General features: G+C 60.6%; 2 protein-coding genes across 2 annotated transcripts; both read right to left on the minus strand.

The window, feature by feature from the left end:
• Nucleotides 1–2,623: 2,623 nt before the first annotated feature.
• On the minus strand, nt 2,624–5,071 carry TMEM101 (transmembrane protein 101). Its single transcript, XM_058041747.1, has 4 exons — nt 4,935–5,071; nt 4,219–4,399; nt 3,880–4,026; nt 2,624–2,988 (listed from the first exon to the last, which is right to left on the minus strand). Exons 1-4 carry the CDS (start codon nt 5,069–5,071, stop codon nt 2,680–2,682), a joined length of 774 nt encoding a protein of 257 aa, XP_057897730.1. The 3' UTR covers nt 2,624–2,679.
• Nucleotides 5,072–5,508: 437 nt separating this feature from the next.
• LSM12 (LSM12 homolog) lies at nt 5,509–13,717 on the minus strand. Its single transcript, XM_058041625.1, has 5 exons — nt 13,555–13,717; nt 11,581–11,714; nt 8,063–8,172; nt 7,690–7,816; nt 5,509–6,494 (listed from the first exon to the last, which is right to left on the minus strand). The coding sequence occupies exons 1-5, from the start codon at nt 13,673–13,675 to the stop codon at nt 6,402–6,404; spliced, it is 585 nt and encodes a 194-aa protein (XP_057897608.1). The 5' UTR covers nt 13,676–13,717; the 3' UTR covers nt 5,509–6,401.
• Nucleotides 13,718–13,826: the final 109 nt, after the last annotated feature.

The raw sequence follows: 13,826 nt of genomic DNA on the forward strand, positions 1-13,826 counted from the left end.
CACGGGACACACAGGGATGTCACACGCAGCCGTGACACGAGGACACAGGACACGGACACTGGCACGGATGGGACACACAGCTGTGGCACAAGGACACAGGACACACACGGATGTCACACACGGATGTCACACGCAGCCGTGGCACAAGGACACAGGACACACACGGATGTCACACACGGATGTCACACACAGCTGTGTCACGAGGACACAGGACACACACGGATGTCGCACACGGATTTCACACACGGATGTCACACGGATGTCGCACACAGCTGTGGCACGAGGACACAGGACACACACGGATGTCACACACGGATGTCACACACGGGTGTCACACACAGCCGTGTCACACAAACCTGCCCTGACACAGCCGCGGGATGTGACAGAAGGACACGGGGACATCAGCCACACCCAGGGACACAAACGTGGCACCCGGGACAAGACCCGCGGCCCTGAGCCGCGCACGGGGGACAGCGCAGGGGACAGACACACAGACACACAGCCACGGCTGCCTCAGTTTCCCCAGAGCAGGCACGAAGCCGCCACCACAGCCCCGCCACCGCCATCGAGCGCTGTCACCACCCGCAGGACGGATGAGGTGACCTTTCCAGCCCCCCGTGCGGCGACATCAATCCCGGATGGATTTGCCATTAAGGAGCAATCACTGAGGGAAACTGAGGCACGGAGGGACGTGCCCGCCGGGCAGGGCCACCAAAGCCACCGTGGGGGTGCTGGCATGGGGACGGGTGGCAGAAAGGGGGGTCCCCAAAACCGCCGGGATGGCTTCCGAGCACCGGGTTGGGGGGACACGGGAGGTGCCAGCCCCAGCTGGATGGGACACGGAGGTGCCAGCCCTGGGTTGGGGGGACACGGGAGGTGCCAGCCCCGGGTTGGGGGGACACGGGAGGGTGGCAGCCCCGGCTGGATGGGACACGGAGGTGCCAGCACCGGCTGGAGGGGACACGGGAGGTGCCAGCCTTGGGTTGGGGGGACACGGGAGGTGCCAGCCCCGGCCGGAGGGGACGCGCCCCCCGCTCCTGCCCCGGCTGTGACCCGGGCAGCGGCACCCGGGGGACACGGCTGGTGGCACTGGCGGGGACACGGCTGGTGGCATTGGCGGGGCTGTCCCCCGTGGCGGGGACACGGCCGGTGGCACTGGCGGGGCCGTCCCCCGTGGCGTGGCCGCGCTGTGACACCCGCGGGCTGCGGGGACACGCGCGGGGGGTCCCGGCCGAGCGGCGCCGGGCTCGGGCAGCACCGGGGCGATGTCACCGCGCTGTCACAGCTGTCCCCCCCGGCCGGGGGGGGGGGGGGGAGCGGAGCTTTCTGCCCCATTTGTCGCGGTGACAGCAAACAGACATTTCCCATTTTCCAAAGGTCACAGCACGGCTCTGCCGCGGGGGGGGCAAGGCGGGGACGGGGCTGGGGGGGGGTCCCTGCCCGTCCCCACCCCCCCCAGGGGCAATGAGGAGGAAGAGGAGGGTCTGGGGGGGGGGGGGGGGGCGCGGGGCTGGAGCCGCCGGGGGGTGCCGGGGTGAGCAGGGAGAGGAGGGAGGTGCCCCCCCGGGCACACCGGGCACACCGGGCACACCGCCCGCCGTTTATGGCTCCGGTTCCGCCGGAGGCGCCATCAGGGCCCCCCGGAGGAAGCCCCTTATCAGCGGTGTTTGCTTTTCCGGCCACGGCGGGGGGACAGGGACACCTGGGGGGGGGACAGGGACACCCGGGGGGGGGACAGGGACACCTGGGAGAGACAGGGACACCTGAGGGGGACAGGGACAGCTGAGGGGGGGACAGGGACACTGAGGGGGGGACAGGGACACTGAGGGGGGGACAGGGACACCTGGGGAGGACAGGGACACCTGAGGGGGGGACAGGGAAACCTGGGGGGGGACAGGGACACCTGGGAGGGACACGGACATCTGAGGGGGGGGACAGGGACACCTGAGAGGGACACGGACATCTGAGGGGGGGGACAGGGACACCTGAGAGGGACAGGGACACCTGAGGGGGGGACACGGACACCTGAGGGGGACAGGGACACCTGGGAGGGACAGGGACACCTGAGGGGGGACAGGGACACCTGAGGGGGGGACAGGGACAGCTGGGAGGGACAGGGACAGCTGGGGGGACAGGGACACCTGGGAGGGACAGGGACACCTGAGGGGGGACAGGGACACATAAGGGGGAACAGGGACATCTGGGGGGGGACACGGACACCTGGGGGGGGACACGGACACCTAAGGGGGGGACAGGGACGCCTGGGGGGGACACGGACAGCCCCTCCCTCACCATCAGCTCCCCAAAGCGCTCCTGCACTGCACTCCAGCACCCCAAAAGCAGTTTGTGCCCCAAAAGCTGCAGCCCCTCCTAACCCTGGCACCCAAAGCTGATCTCCCCCTGGGGTGAGACATTGAACATTTCTCAGTGCATCAGTAAAAATACTTTTTTTTTTTGTTTTTTGGGGGGTGGAGCAGTGACACCCCTCAGCAGAGAGAGGCACCCTGACCACACAGTGGCAGGACCCCTCTCCCATCCCATCCTCCGCCAAAATTATCAAATATTTACAAAACAAAAAAAAAAAACAACCCACCCAAGAAAAATAAAAAAAAAAAACAAACCAAAAACAACAAATAAATAGCGTTGCTCCTTAAAAAACCCCTCCCACCCTTCACCCCCTCATCCATCAGTGGCCAGGATGACCACGGCCCCGAAGATGCCCACGTTCTGGCCGATGAGCTTCATCTGGTTCCAGAACTCGACGCGGCGCAGCGCGTGCCAGTAGCCCAGGTTGCCGTCGATGAGGAGGATGGCCAGGGGCAGCAGCACGGCCAGCACCTGGGCTGCTGTCCTCACGTAGTAACCCGAGAGGAAGGCCAGGGCCAGCAGCCCGTAGAGCAGGAAGAGCAGCTGCAGGGCCAGCTCACCCCCCAGCAGGTGGTCCAGGTAGGCCAGGCGGTCCTCGGTGCTGTGCTGCAGGGAGTAGGCCTGGGGGGACAAAGAGGGGACAAGGGGACGCTCACAGCGAGGGGTGGCAGCGGTGTCGTGCAAGGTTTCACCCCCAGGGACAACGGGGACCTGGAGTGGAACACCCACACAAGAGTCTGGGATGGGAAGAGTGGCGGAGGGGACAAGGGGACGCTCACAGTGAGGGGTGGCAGCGGTGCTATCTGAGGTTTCTACCCCAGGGACAACGGGGACTTGGAGTGTGGAACACCCACACAAGAGTCTGGGATGGGAAGAGTCCCACCAAAACCTGGGACAAAGGGACACTCACAGTGGGGCATGGCACCGGTGCTATCTGAGGTTTCTACCCCAGGGACAATGGGGACTTGGAGTGTGGTGGCACTGGGAACATCCACACTAGAGTTCTGGGATGGAGAGAGGTGGCAAAAGGGGGTCCCCAAAACCTGGGGGTCATGGGGGATGCAGGGGACACTTGCAGCAGGGCATAGAGTGTGGTGGCACCAGTGCCATGCAAGGTTTCTACCCCAGGGACAATGGGGACCTGAAGTGTGGCGGCAGTGGTGGCACTGGGAACATCCACACAAGAATTCGAGGATGGGGAAAGGCGACAGAAGGGGGTCCCCAAAACCAGAAGTTCATGGGGGACAATCCCCCAATGACATCTGCTGCCCGAGGCTTCTGTCCTGGGGACAGTGTGGGGTTGGTGACACTGGTGACACCCCCCTGAGGTGGCGGACTGTCCCCGAGGCTCGCAGCAGGGACAATGTGGAGCACTGCCCAAGGCTTCTCCAGCGGGGAACTGTGTCCCCAGCCCGCAGCACAGGGGTGCCTCTGTCCCCAGCTGTCCCCTGGCTGTCCCCAGCTATCCCTGGCTGTCCCCTGGCTGTCCCCAGGCTGTCCCCAGCCCCGTACCTGGCAGATGAGGTAGATGCCCAGGAACACTTGGCCCGTGGACTGCAGGGAGCGGCTGCGGGGTTTCTGCCGGTACAGCTCCCCGGCGCCGCTGGCCAGGATCAGGAACCCGCCGATGATGGCGATGGTGCGCGAGTACATCCTCACCTGGGGGGCACGCTGCCATCAGTGCCACCTGGGCTGCCCTCAGTGCCACCTGGGCAGCCCTCAGTGTCACCCAGAGCACCCTCAGTGCCACCTGGGCAGCCAGCAGTGCCACCTGGGCTGCTCATCAGTGCCACCCAGAGCTGCCCCTCAGTGCCACCCGGGGCTCTGGTGGCAGCAGGGTGTGGGTCTCACCTTGAGCCAGTCTCCGTAGTGCACGTGCCCCCCGACGTGGGCAGCGTAGGTGGCCACTGCCAGCTGCAGGGCGGCGCCCAGGGCGAACCAGCGCCGCTTGACCCCGAAGGACATGAAGCTGGCACAGAGCACGGCCACGCCCATGTCCACGTACAGGTAGGGCACCGGGATGTCCGGCTTCCTGCGGGGACAGCGACAAAAGCTCCGGCACCCCCATACTCACCCCAGAGCCCCCAGAGCGTCCCCTGGGTTATGGGGCAGCCACAGCCCTCCCCTGCCCCACAGAGCCCCCTCTGCTGCTCTGTCCCCTTCCCAGAGCCCAGACCCCAACACTGCCGGGGTCTCCCCTCAGCCCCAGCCCCCCGAGGGTCCCTGCCACCTGCCCAGCCCCCCGAGGGTCCCTGCCCAGCCCCACACTGACCCAGGAGCCCCCCAGCTGCCCCACACCAGCACCTCCCAGGCCCCACCGGCTCTCCCAGCCCCAGCCCCTCACACCCCGGGGCTCCCCCGGCTCTCAGGGCCCCGCAGCAGCCTCTGCACCCCAGATACTCCCTCAGACCCTCCAGGCCGCACACTCCACACCCCCTCTGACCCTCTAGACCCCAGGTTCTCACAGATCCCCACCAGCCCAGCCCCCTGCCCTCACAACCACCCGCAGCCCCTCACAGGCCCAGGCTCCCCAGGAGCACTCGCAGGCGCCCGGCCCCGTCCCGCACCGGCGCAGGTCGGCGCGCTCGGCGCACAGCAGCAGCCCGCTGAAGCAGTGCCAGAAGGGGAAGCGGGTGAGCAGCACGCCGCCGCCCGCCGTCAGCAGCCGCAGCGCCCGCCGCCTCCACCCGCGGCCCGCCGCCATCACCGGGCCGTCCCGCCGGAAATGCCGCGCCGGAAGAGCCGTCTCGCCGACCAATCAGCGCCGCGCAAGGAGGAAGCCACGCCCCCGCGGTACAAACCACGCCCCTTTAATGGCAGCGCCCTCATTCCCCTCAGGCCGCGCCTCTCCATTCAAATGGCGGCTTCCGCCCCAAAACCGCGGCCGCGCTCCGTGACAGCCGCGCCCAGCGAGCCTCCAGCCTGCCCCGGGCCGCGCCTTCCCCCCGAAACCCCGCCATGGCCTCAGCCGCACCCCATCAATCACACAAACCCTCATTGAAAATGCAGTGCCAGGCCCCGCCCCCCCCGCTGAAGCCACGCCCCATAACAATGGGTGTAACCCCCACCATAAGCCACGCCCATTCCTCTTAGCCACGCCCCTCGCGAGGCCACGCCCCATTGAGCCCCCACAGACTCCGGTGATGGTTAAAAAAATTTCGGGTTTTTATTGTTTTTTGCTAAACAAGACTAAAAAATTTTCCTTTTTTTTTTCTTTTTTTTAATTTTTTTTCTTAATCTTTAATTTTCCTAAAGGCAGGGCTTGAATTGTTTCGAGTTTGATCTGCTTTTTTGTTTTTAATTAAAAAAAAATCCAAACAAAAAAACAATGGGAGGAAACAAAAGGGGGAGGGGGAGGATCGTGGCAAAAAAAAAATTTAAAATTAAAAAAGAAATTAAAAATTAAATGAAAAAGGGCAAAAATAATTAAAAACATAAAGGAAATGGGGTGAAAACCCCAAATCCAGGTTCTGGCTGCTCCCAAGGGCGTGTTTGAGGGATTTTTTGCCACGACCCTAGAAGCAGACAAATATTTAAAGAACATTTTAATATATATTCATATATATATATTTAAAGATAAGAAAAATAAGACCAATTCAAGCCTTGCCCTGTGCAAACAAAATTAAAACGAGACCACGTTGGTCACGAGGGTCCCGGGTCAGCCACCACAGTCAGCTCGTTAGCTTTATTTTCTGGAGGGATCCTTGGGCAAAAGGGAGGCAGGAATTGGGAGGAAAAAGGGGAAAGAAAAAAAAAAAAAAAGGCCAAAAAATAAAATTAACAGAGTCTGACTGGCTGGAAGGAGAAACCATGGCGGAAAAACAAAGTCTGTTAGTCAAGTAATGCGTGAGGAGCTTTAAATTATTCTCTTTTCTCGTTTGTTTTGAAGTCTAAAGTTTGGAATTGGTTGAGATTTCCCAAAAAAAAAAAAAAAAAAAAAAAAAAAAAAGGAAATAAAAGTTGAAGGAGCCCCCGGCGCCGCCTCCAGGGAGGGGACGCGGGGACGGGGTGGTGGTGGTGGCCCCGAGGTGGCCTCAGGATGACAGGGACGTGTCCTTCTGTGTCTGCTGTGCTTGTGAACGCTGCAGGACCTTCTGGCTTTCCACGTCCCGGAAGTGTTTCTCCACCTGCAGGGGAAGGGGGCATGGAGGGGGTCAGGGGAGGAACCCAGGAGGGGCTGGGGAACCCCAGGAGGGGATGGGGAACCCCTGGAGGGGCTGGAGGGCCCTTGGAGGGGATGGAGAACCCCTGGAGGGGCTGGAGGCCAAGCAAGGAGGGACTGGAGAACCCCAGAAAGGGCTGGAAGCCAAGCAAGGAGGAGTTGGGAGAACCCCATGAGGAATTGGGGAGCCTCAGGAGGGGCTGGAAGCCAAGGAAGGGCTGGAGGACCCCTGGAGAGGCTGGGGAACCCCAGGAAGGGTTGGGGAGCCCCTGGAGGGGCTGGAGGCCAAGCAAGAAGGGGCTGGAGAACCTCAGGAAGGCCTGGAGAACTCCAAGAAGGTCTGGAGGCCAAGCCAGGAGGGGCTGGGGAACCACAGGAGGAGTTGGGAAACCCCAAGAAGGGCTGGAGGGCAGAAAGGAGGGGCTGGAGAATCTCAGGAGGGGCTGGAGAACCCCAGGAGGGGCTGGAAGACAAGCAAGGAGGGGCTGGAGAACCCCAGGAGGAAATAGGGAACCCCAGGAGGGGCTGGAGGCCAAGCAAGGAGGGGTTGGACAAATCCAGGAGGTGCTGGAGGCCAAGCAAGGAGGAGCTGGAAAACCCTGGGAATGGCTGGGGAACCCCAAGCAGGGATGCAGGCCAAGCAAGGAGGGGTTGCAGAACCTCAGGAATGGCTGGGGAACCCCAGGAGGGGCTGTAAGCCAAGCAAAGAGGGGTTGGAGGACCCCAGGTGGAACTGGGGAGCCTCAGGAGGGGATGGAGGCCAAGCAAGCATGGGCTGGAGAACCCCAGGAGGGGCTGGGGAACTCCAGGAGGGGCTGGAGGCCAAGCAAGAAGGGGCTGGAGAATCCCAGGAAGGTCTGGAGAACTCCAAGAAGGTCTGGAGGCCAAGCCAGGAGGGGCTGGAGAACCCCAGGAGGGTCTGGAGGCCAAGCCAGGAAGGGTCTCAGGTGTCCCCAGCGAGGTGACACCCACCCAGTCCTTCCCAGTGCCCCCATCCCCTGCTCACCACTCTGAGCACACAACTCAAAAAGGGGGATCTGGAGAGGGAAGGGGATGCCAGGAGGGGCTGGTGCCCATCCAAGGAGGCTCCTGGCTGTCCCCAGGGATGTGCCACCCTCCCAGGAGGTGCCACCCTGGCGGTGTCCCCAGCCCACACTCACTATTTTGCGTACGTGGCTCAGGGCGCTCCCCTCTTTGCCTTTACAGTTCTCCACCTGGTACGGAGGGGCAATGACGACTTCTTCCATCACAACTATGTTCTTCTCCTGCCATTTACAGTCCTTAATGCTGAGGGGAGGGACAATGGCATCAGGGACTGCCACCACTGCCCCCTGAGGGGGCACAGAGCGGGCAGGGAGCCACCCTCACCCCCCAAGGATCCCATCCAGGACACACCAGAACGTTCCAGGGCAAACCCAGTGAGGGCAATCCCCCCAAAAAGGCTGTGGGGGACTCCAAAATGAGCCTGGGGACCCCTGGGTGGGCACTGGGGACCCCTGGGTGGGCACTGGGGACCCCTGGGTGGGCACTTACGTCTTATGGATGGTCTGGAAGAGCTGCTGCCCCTCCAGAGAGACACCAGCACTAATTGCATACGCCTGGCTCATCTTCTCCTCCTTCTCCGTCCGTGCTTTGTTGGCAAGCTGGGGACACACAGGGACAGGGGGTTGGGCTGGGAGCACTGAGGGGACACGGGGACACCCCAGACATGGCTCTGCCCCTTGTGACTGCAGCCTAAATTCACCCTCAGCACTGCCAGGGCCTCCCAGAGATTTGGGGGATGGTGGTGCCATCTGCTCACATCCCCCTGCCCCTTTCTGAATTAATTCTGGAATTTTAGGTGCAAACCCCCCTGACTACTCAGCTCACTTGGGGTGGAGATGAGGAAGAGGAGCTTGGAACACCCAGCACGCTGGGAGTAAATGCTCCACGCAGGAGTAGGAGCAACTTTAGCCTGCAGCAGTTGGTTTGCTCCCAAAAAACAACCAGAATTGGTTATCTGGGAGCTGCATCCGTGTGTGGGGAGGTGTGATTACACACAGGGTGCTGGAATAGAGATGGAAAACCCCGACCCTGGCCTCCCCCAGGCTGCATCCCAGGGATGTGGGAGGGGAAGGAAGCAGCAGCCTCGGACCAGCTGCCTTTTCCTGGCTGGAGCTGCCGGAGTGGAGGAGCCACATCAGCATCATCCCTCCTCTTCCTCCTCCTGGGGCCTGCTCATTGCTGGGAGCACACCCAGAGCTGCTCTGGCTTCCTGCTGCTGCCTGAGGGGGTCTCAGCCCTTGGAAAGCCCCAGCTCCCTCTGACTGGGCACGCTTTAGTGCCCCTGAGGGACAGGGGTTCCTCTCTCAGCCATCCCCAGTGCCCTCTTGGTGGCAGCAGGCGCTGCAGAGCACTGGGGTGTGCTCCCTGACTGCCTCAGCAGGGACAGGAGCCTTCCTCACCCTCACAACCTCACCACTCAGCCCATTCCATGAGGGAATGGCTCTGTCCAAGACCACCAGCCAGGCTTCCAAACCAGGCACAGGAACTTCCCTGGAGAAGTGGGAACCTCCCTCACCACACTGGGATGGGCTGGAATTGTGGGGCAGAGCCCTGAGAACCCCCTCTGCCATATCACCCCCGAGCAAATCCCCCTTCCCCAGCCACACCTGATCCCCCTCCCCAGCCTGAGGTTCAGATCCCCTCTGTCCCAGGCCCTGGGATGTTCCTCCAGCAGCAGCTGCACCCACACTTGGGGACAGCCCTGACAAGAGGCCACCAGGAGGTGACTGGCACCCCTGGAGAGGTGCCAGCAGCAGCAGCAGCCCAGCATTGCCAAAGGATCCATGCCTGTGCTCATCACCCCCTGCAGCAGGTGTCCCCCAAAGTCCCCAGCTCTCTGGGCTCCCTGCAGTGCTGCCAGCACTCCCATGTGCACACACCTCCTTCTCCCAGTACAACCAGTACCACCAGCAACATCCCAGTCCAGCCTGCCTGAGCCCCCATGGGGATGGGGGGCAGTGCCACTGGAACAGCCCCTTCCAACCCCACTGCATCTGTCACCTCCCCAGATCCAAACCCACAACTCTGAGATGCTGGAGAAGTGAGCACTGGAACTCCTGAGGGGCTCCCCAAAGTCAGCACTGGAGTTCCTGAGGGGGATCCCCAAAGTGAACACTGAATTCCTGAGGGGTTCCCTGAATTTACCTGGAATTCCTGAGGGGTTCCCCAAAGTCAGCACTGGAATTCCTGAGGGGGATCCCCAAATGAGCACTGGAGTTCCTGAGGGGGATCCCCAAAGTTAACACTGGAATTCTTGAGGGGTTCCCTGAATTTACCTGGAATTCCTGAGGGGTTCCCCAAAGTGAACACTGGAATTCCTGAGGGGTTCCCTGAAGTTAACACTGGAATTCCTGAGGGGTTCCCCAAAGTTAACACTGGAATTCTTGAGGGGGTTCCCCAAAGTGAACACTGAATTCCTAAGGGGGATCCCCAAAATTAACACTGGAATTCCTGAGGGGTTCCCTGAAGTTAACACTGGAATTCCTGAGGGGTTCCCCAAAGTTAACACTGGAATTCTTGAGGGGGTTCCCCAAAGTTAACACTGGAATTCCTGAGGGGTTCCCTGAAGTTAACACTGGAATTCCTGAGGGGTTCCCTGAAGTTAACACTGGAATTCTTGAGGGGGTTCCCCAAAGTGAACACTGAATTCCTGAGGGGTTCCCCAAAGTGAACACTGGAATTCCTGAGGGGTTCCCCAAAGTGAACACTGAATTCCTGAGGGGTTCCCTGAATTTACCTGGAATTCCTGAGGGGGATCCCCAAATGAGCACTGGAATTCCTGAGGGGGTTCCCCAAAGTGAACACTGAATTCCTGAGGGGTTCCCTGAATTTACCTGGAATTCCTGAGGGGGATCCCCAAAGTGAACACTGGAATTCCTGAGGGGTTCCCTGAAGTTAACACTGGAATTCTTGAGGGGGTTCCCCAAAGTGAACACTGAATTCCTGAGGGGTTCCCTGAATTTACCTGGAATTCCTAAGGGGTTCCCTGAAGTTAACACTGGAATTCTTGAGGGGGTTCCCCAAAGTTAACACTGAATTCCTGAGGGGATTCCCCTCAGGCTGAGCTCCCAGCCATGTCACCCACTGCAGTGACAGCCAACAGTCACACTGTGGTGGCAGCTGTGTCATTTGAGAGCTGGATGTGTTAATCCATCGGGAAGGGACCCAGGAGGGCATGGGCACCCAGCTGGTGCCACCTGTGTGGCACAAAGCCCCGGGAGAGGTGTCCCTGTGGCACAAGGAGGTGACAATGAGCACCCCACACCTGGATTCACCCCAGCACTGAGGGCTCGGGGTCACCTTCCCTGCTTTTCACCCCACTGGGAATGGGCAGTGATCCCATTCCAGGATGGATGGAAAGCAATTCCTCAGAATTCCAGGAGTTCCCCTTTGTGTGCACTCCAAACCTCCAAAATCTAGTTCCAAAATAGACCCCAGACACCACCACCTGGGCCCAAACTACCAAAATCCAGGCTCCAAACACCTCAAAATGCAAACCCCAAAACAAGATCACCTTGGAGCCCAAAAATACCAAAATCTGGGTCCCCAAATGCCAAAAACCTAGATATAAAACCCAGGCCCCAAAACCACCCAAAACCCAGGCCCTAAATGCCAAAACCCAGACCCTAAACCCAACAAAATCCAGGCTCCAAACCCCTCAAAATGCAAACCCCAAAACACCAAAATCCGGGTCCCCAAATGCCAAAAATCCAAACATAGATATATATATATATATATATATATATATATCTACATATAAAATCCAGGCCCCAAAATGCCAAAACCCAGACCCTAAACCCAACAAAATCCAGGCCCCAAAATGCCAAAACCCAGAGCCCAAAGTGGCAAAACCCAGAGCCAAATCACCAAACCCCAGATCCAGGATGGAACTCCGGGCAGCTGCGCTGGGAGCAGCTCCAGTGGTGAACCCTGCTGGATCCTTGGAGAATTTTAGGGGATTCCCTGCAGGATTTTGGGGGAGCCCTGCTGAGGAGGGGCTCTCTCACCTTGCTGACGTTGAGGGAGGCTAAAGGGGGAGGCGTTTCCGTGCGGTCATTGATTATTTCCACTTCTGACACGTACTGTAAGTTTACGAGCAGGATGTCTGCGTGGTTGGGCTTGCCACTGGAAGAGGGGCATTCTGCAGGAGGGCATTAAGGAAAACAAATCCAGACAGAGGGTTTTGTAGGTGAGGAGCAAAGCAGGTGGAGGTTGGGGTTGTGGGGAGCTCCTTTGCTGCCTTGGGATTATCAGTGATCCCATCTCATCTCCCTCTGCAGCTGTGGGTGATTCTGGGCTACCCCAAATCCAGATTTGATTCTCCAGTCCTGGCCCACCAGCACCACTGGTTTGAGCCAGCACCACCAAATTTGCACTTTTCCCACCAAAATTCTTTTCCTCCTGCAGGCAGCAGCATCCCCAGGGAGGATTCTCTTCTCTAAGGAAGGGAATTCCCAGGAGAGGGACACACAAGGTTGGTTGTTGGGAATGGGATAGCACCCCCAAAATAAAAACCCCAAAACACTCCTTTCTATTGGGAATGAGACAGCACCCCCAAAAAAACCCCAAACCACTCCTTTCAGAGCTGATTCCTGCACAATTCCTCTGCTCCCATGAGGATGGATGGATGGATGGATGGATGGATGGATGGATGGATGGATGGATGGATGGATGGATGGATGGATGGGGCAGGAACAGCTGGACTTTGGGAAGGGCTGGCTCAGCCCCCTGTGGGGCTGACAAGCAGCACTGAGCAACCTGTTGGACCCTCTGGGATTTTCCTGCTGCCTCCAGTGGGACCTGGGAGCTCTCCTGGCTCCAAGCACATCCCAGGCACCCAGGGGGCCTTTTCCTGTCCTGTTTCCCACAAAACCCTCTCCCAGCTCCTCATTCCCTGCAGAAGCCACCCCTGGACCCCCAGAACTCCAACGCCAGCCCTGAGCTGAGCATTCTCCTTCCCCCATCTCCTGGGACCCTCCACTGCTTTCCAACAGCCCTCAGCTTTTCCCGGTCCTTGCAGATTCCAAACAAAACCACATCCATGGATATTCACACTGGGGGGGCAGGGAACACCCCACTGCCCCCCACTCACCCCAACACGAGGCTCCCCAACCCCCCCACAGTGAATGCCACACCCCCACTCGCCCCACTACAGGGCTCCTGAGTGCTGCCCCCAAAAACCTCCAGGACACCACAGTGCCCCCCATTCTCCCCCAAACTGGGTGCTCTAAACTGGGTGCTCTCTCTGCCCCCATTCAAACCAGTACAGAGCTCTCCACTGCCCCCCTAAAGCTCTTTATAATGCAGGCCCCCCCCATCCCTCATTCACCCCAAAACGAGCCCCCAATCCCTCCCAACACAGGCTCCCCAATCCCCCCAGAACAAACCTCCTCACTCCCCCCAAAATCTCCCTGCAGGACACCCCACATCCCATTCACCCATTACAAGACCCCCACCTCCCCCACTCACCAGAGCTCCTCAATCCCCTCTCGCCGGTTACAATCACCCCAATCCCCCCGCACCGAGCTCCCCAATCCCCTCATTCACCCCAACACCAACCTCCCCAATCCCCCCATTCACTCCCTGCAGGACACCCCCCATCCCATTCACCCACTACAAGACCCCCAACTCCCCCATTCCCTCCAGCTCAGGGCTCCTCAATCCCCTCTCGCTGGCTACAATCGCCCCAATCCCCGCACCCAGCGCTCCCCAATCCCCCCATTCACCCCAACACCAACCCCTCCAATCCCCCCAAACCTCCCGAGCGGACTCCCCGCTCCCCCGCTCCCCGGGGGTCTCCCGCAGCCCCTCAGACCCCTCCCCGTCGCCGCCCACCTCGATCCCCTCACACCCCCTCCCCTTTTTCCCCCTTTCCCCTCCCTCCCTCACGCCCCCCCCCCCCTCATCGGGCGGGCCGCAGAGGCCCGAGCGGGCCGCGCCGGGGCCGGGAGCAGCGCGGCGAGGCGCGGGCGGGTGGATACTGAGCGCCAGCATCTTGCTGGGGTAGTCGAAGGCGACGACCTCGCCCTGGAGGCGCTGCTCCTGGCAGGTGCGGCAGGACACCTGGCTGCCCACGCTGAAGTACTCGCCCGGCGCCGCCATCTTGTCCGCCCGCAGCGCCCGCGGCTCCGCTCGCCTCGGCCAGGCGCGGCGGGGGCGGGGCCGCGCGGCAGCGAGGGCGGGGATTGGCGCTCCGCCCCGCCGATCTGCTCCGCCCCGCATTCTGATTGGCTGAGCCCAGCCCGGCCGCGGT

Source organism: Melospiza georgiana, chromosome 28 (assembly GCF_028018845.1).
Source record: "Melospiza georgiana isolate bMelGeo1 chromosome 28, bMelGeo1.pri, whole genome shotgun sequence".
In the NCBI taxonomy this organism is placed as follows: Eukaryota; Metazoa; Chordata; class Aves; order Passeriformes; family Passerellidae; genus Melospiza; species Melospiza georgiana.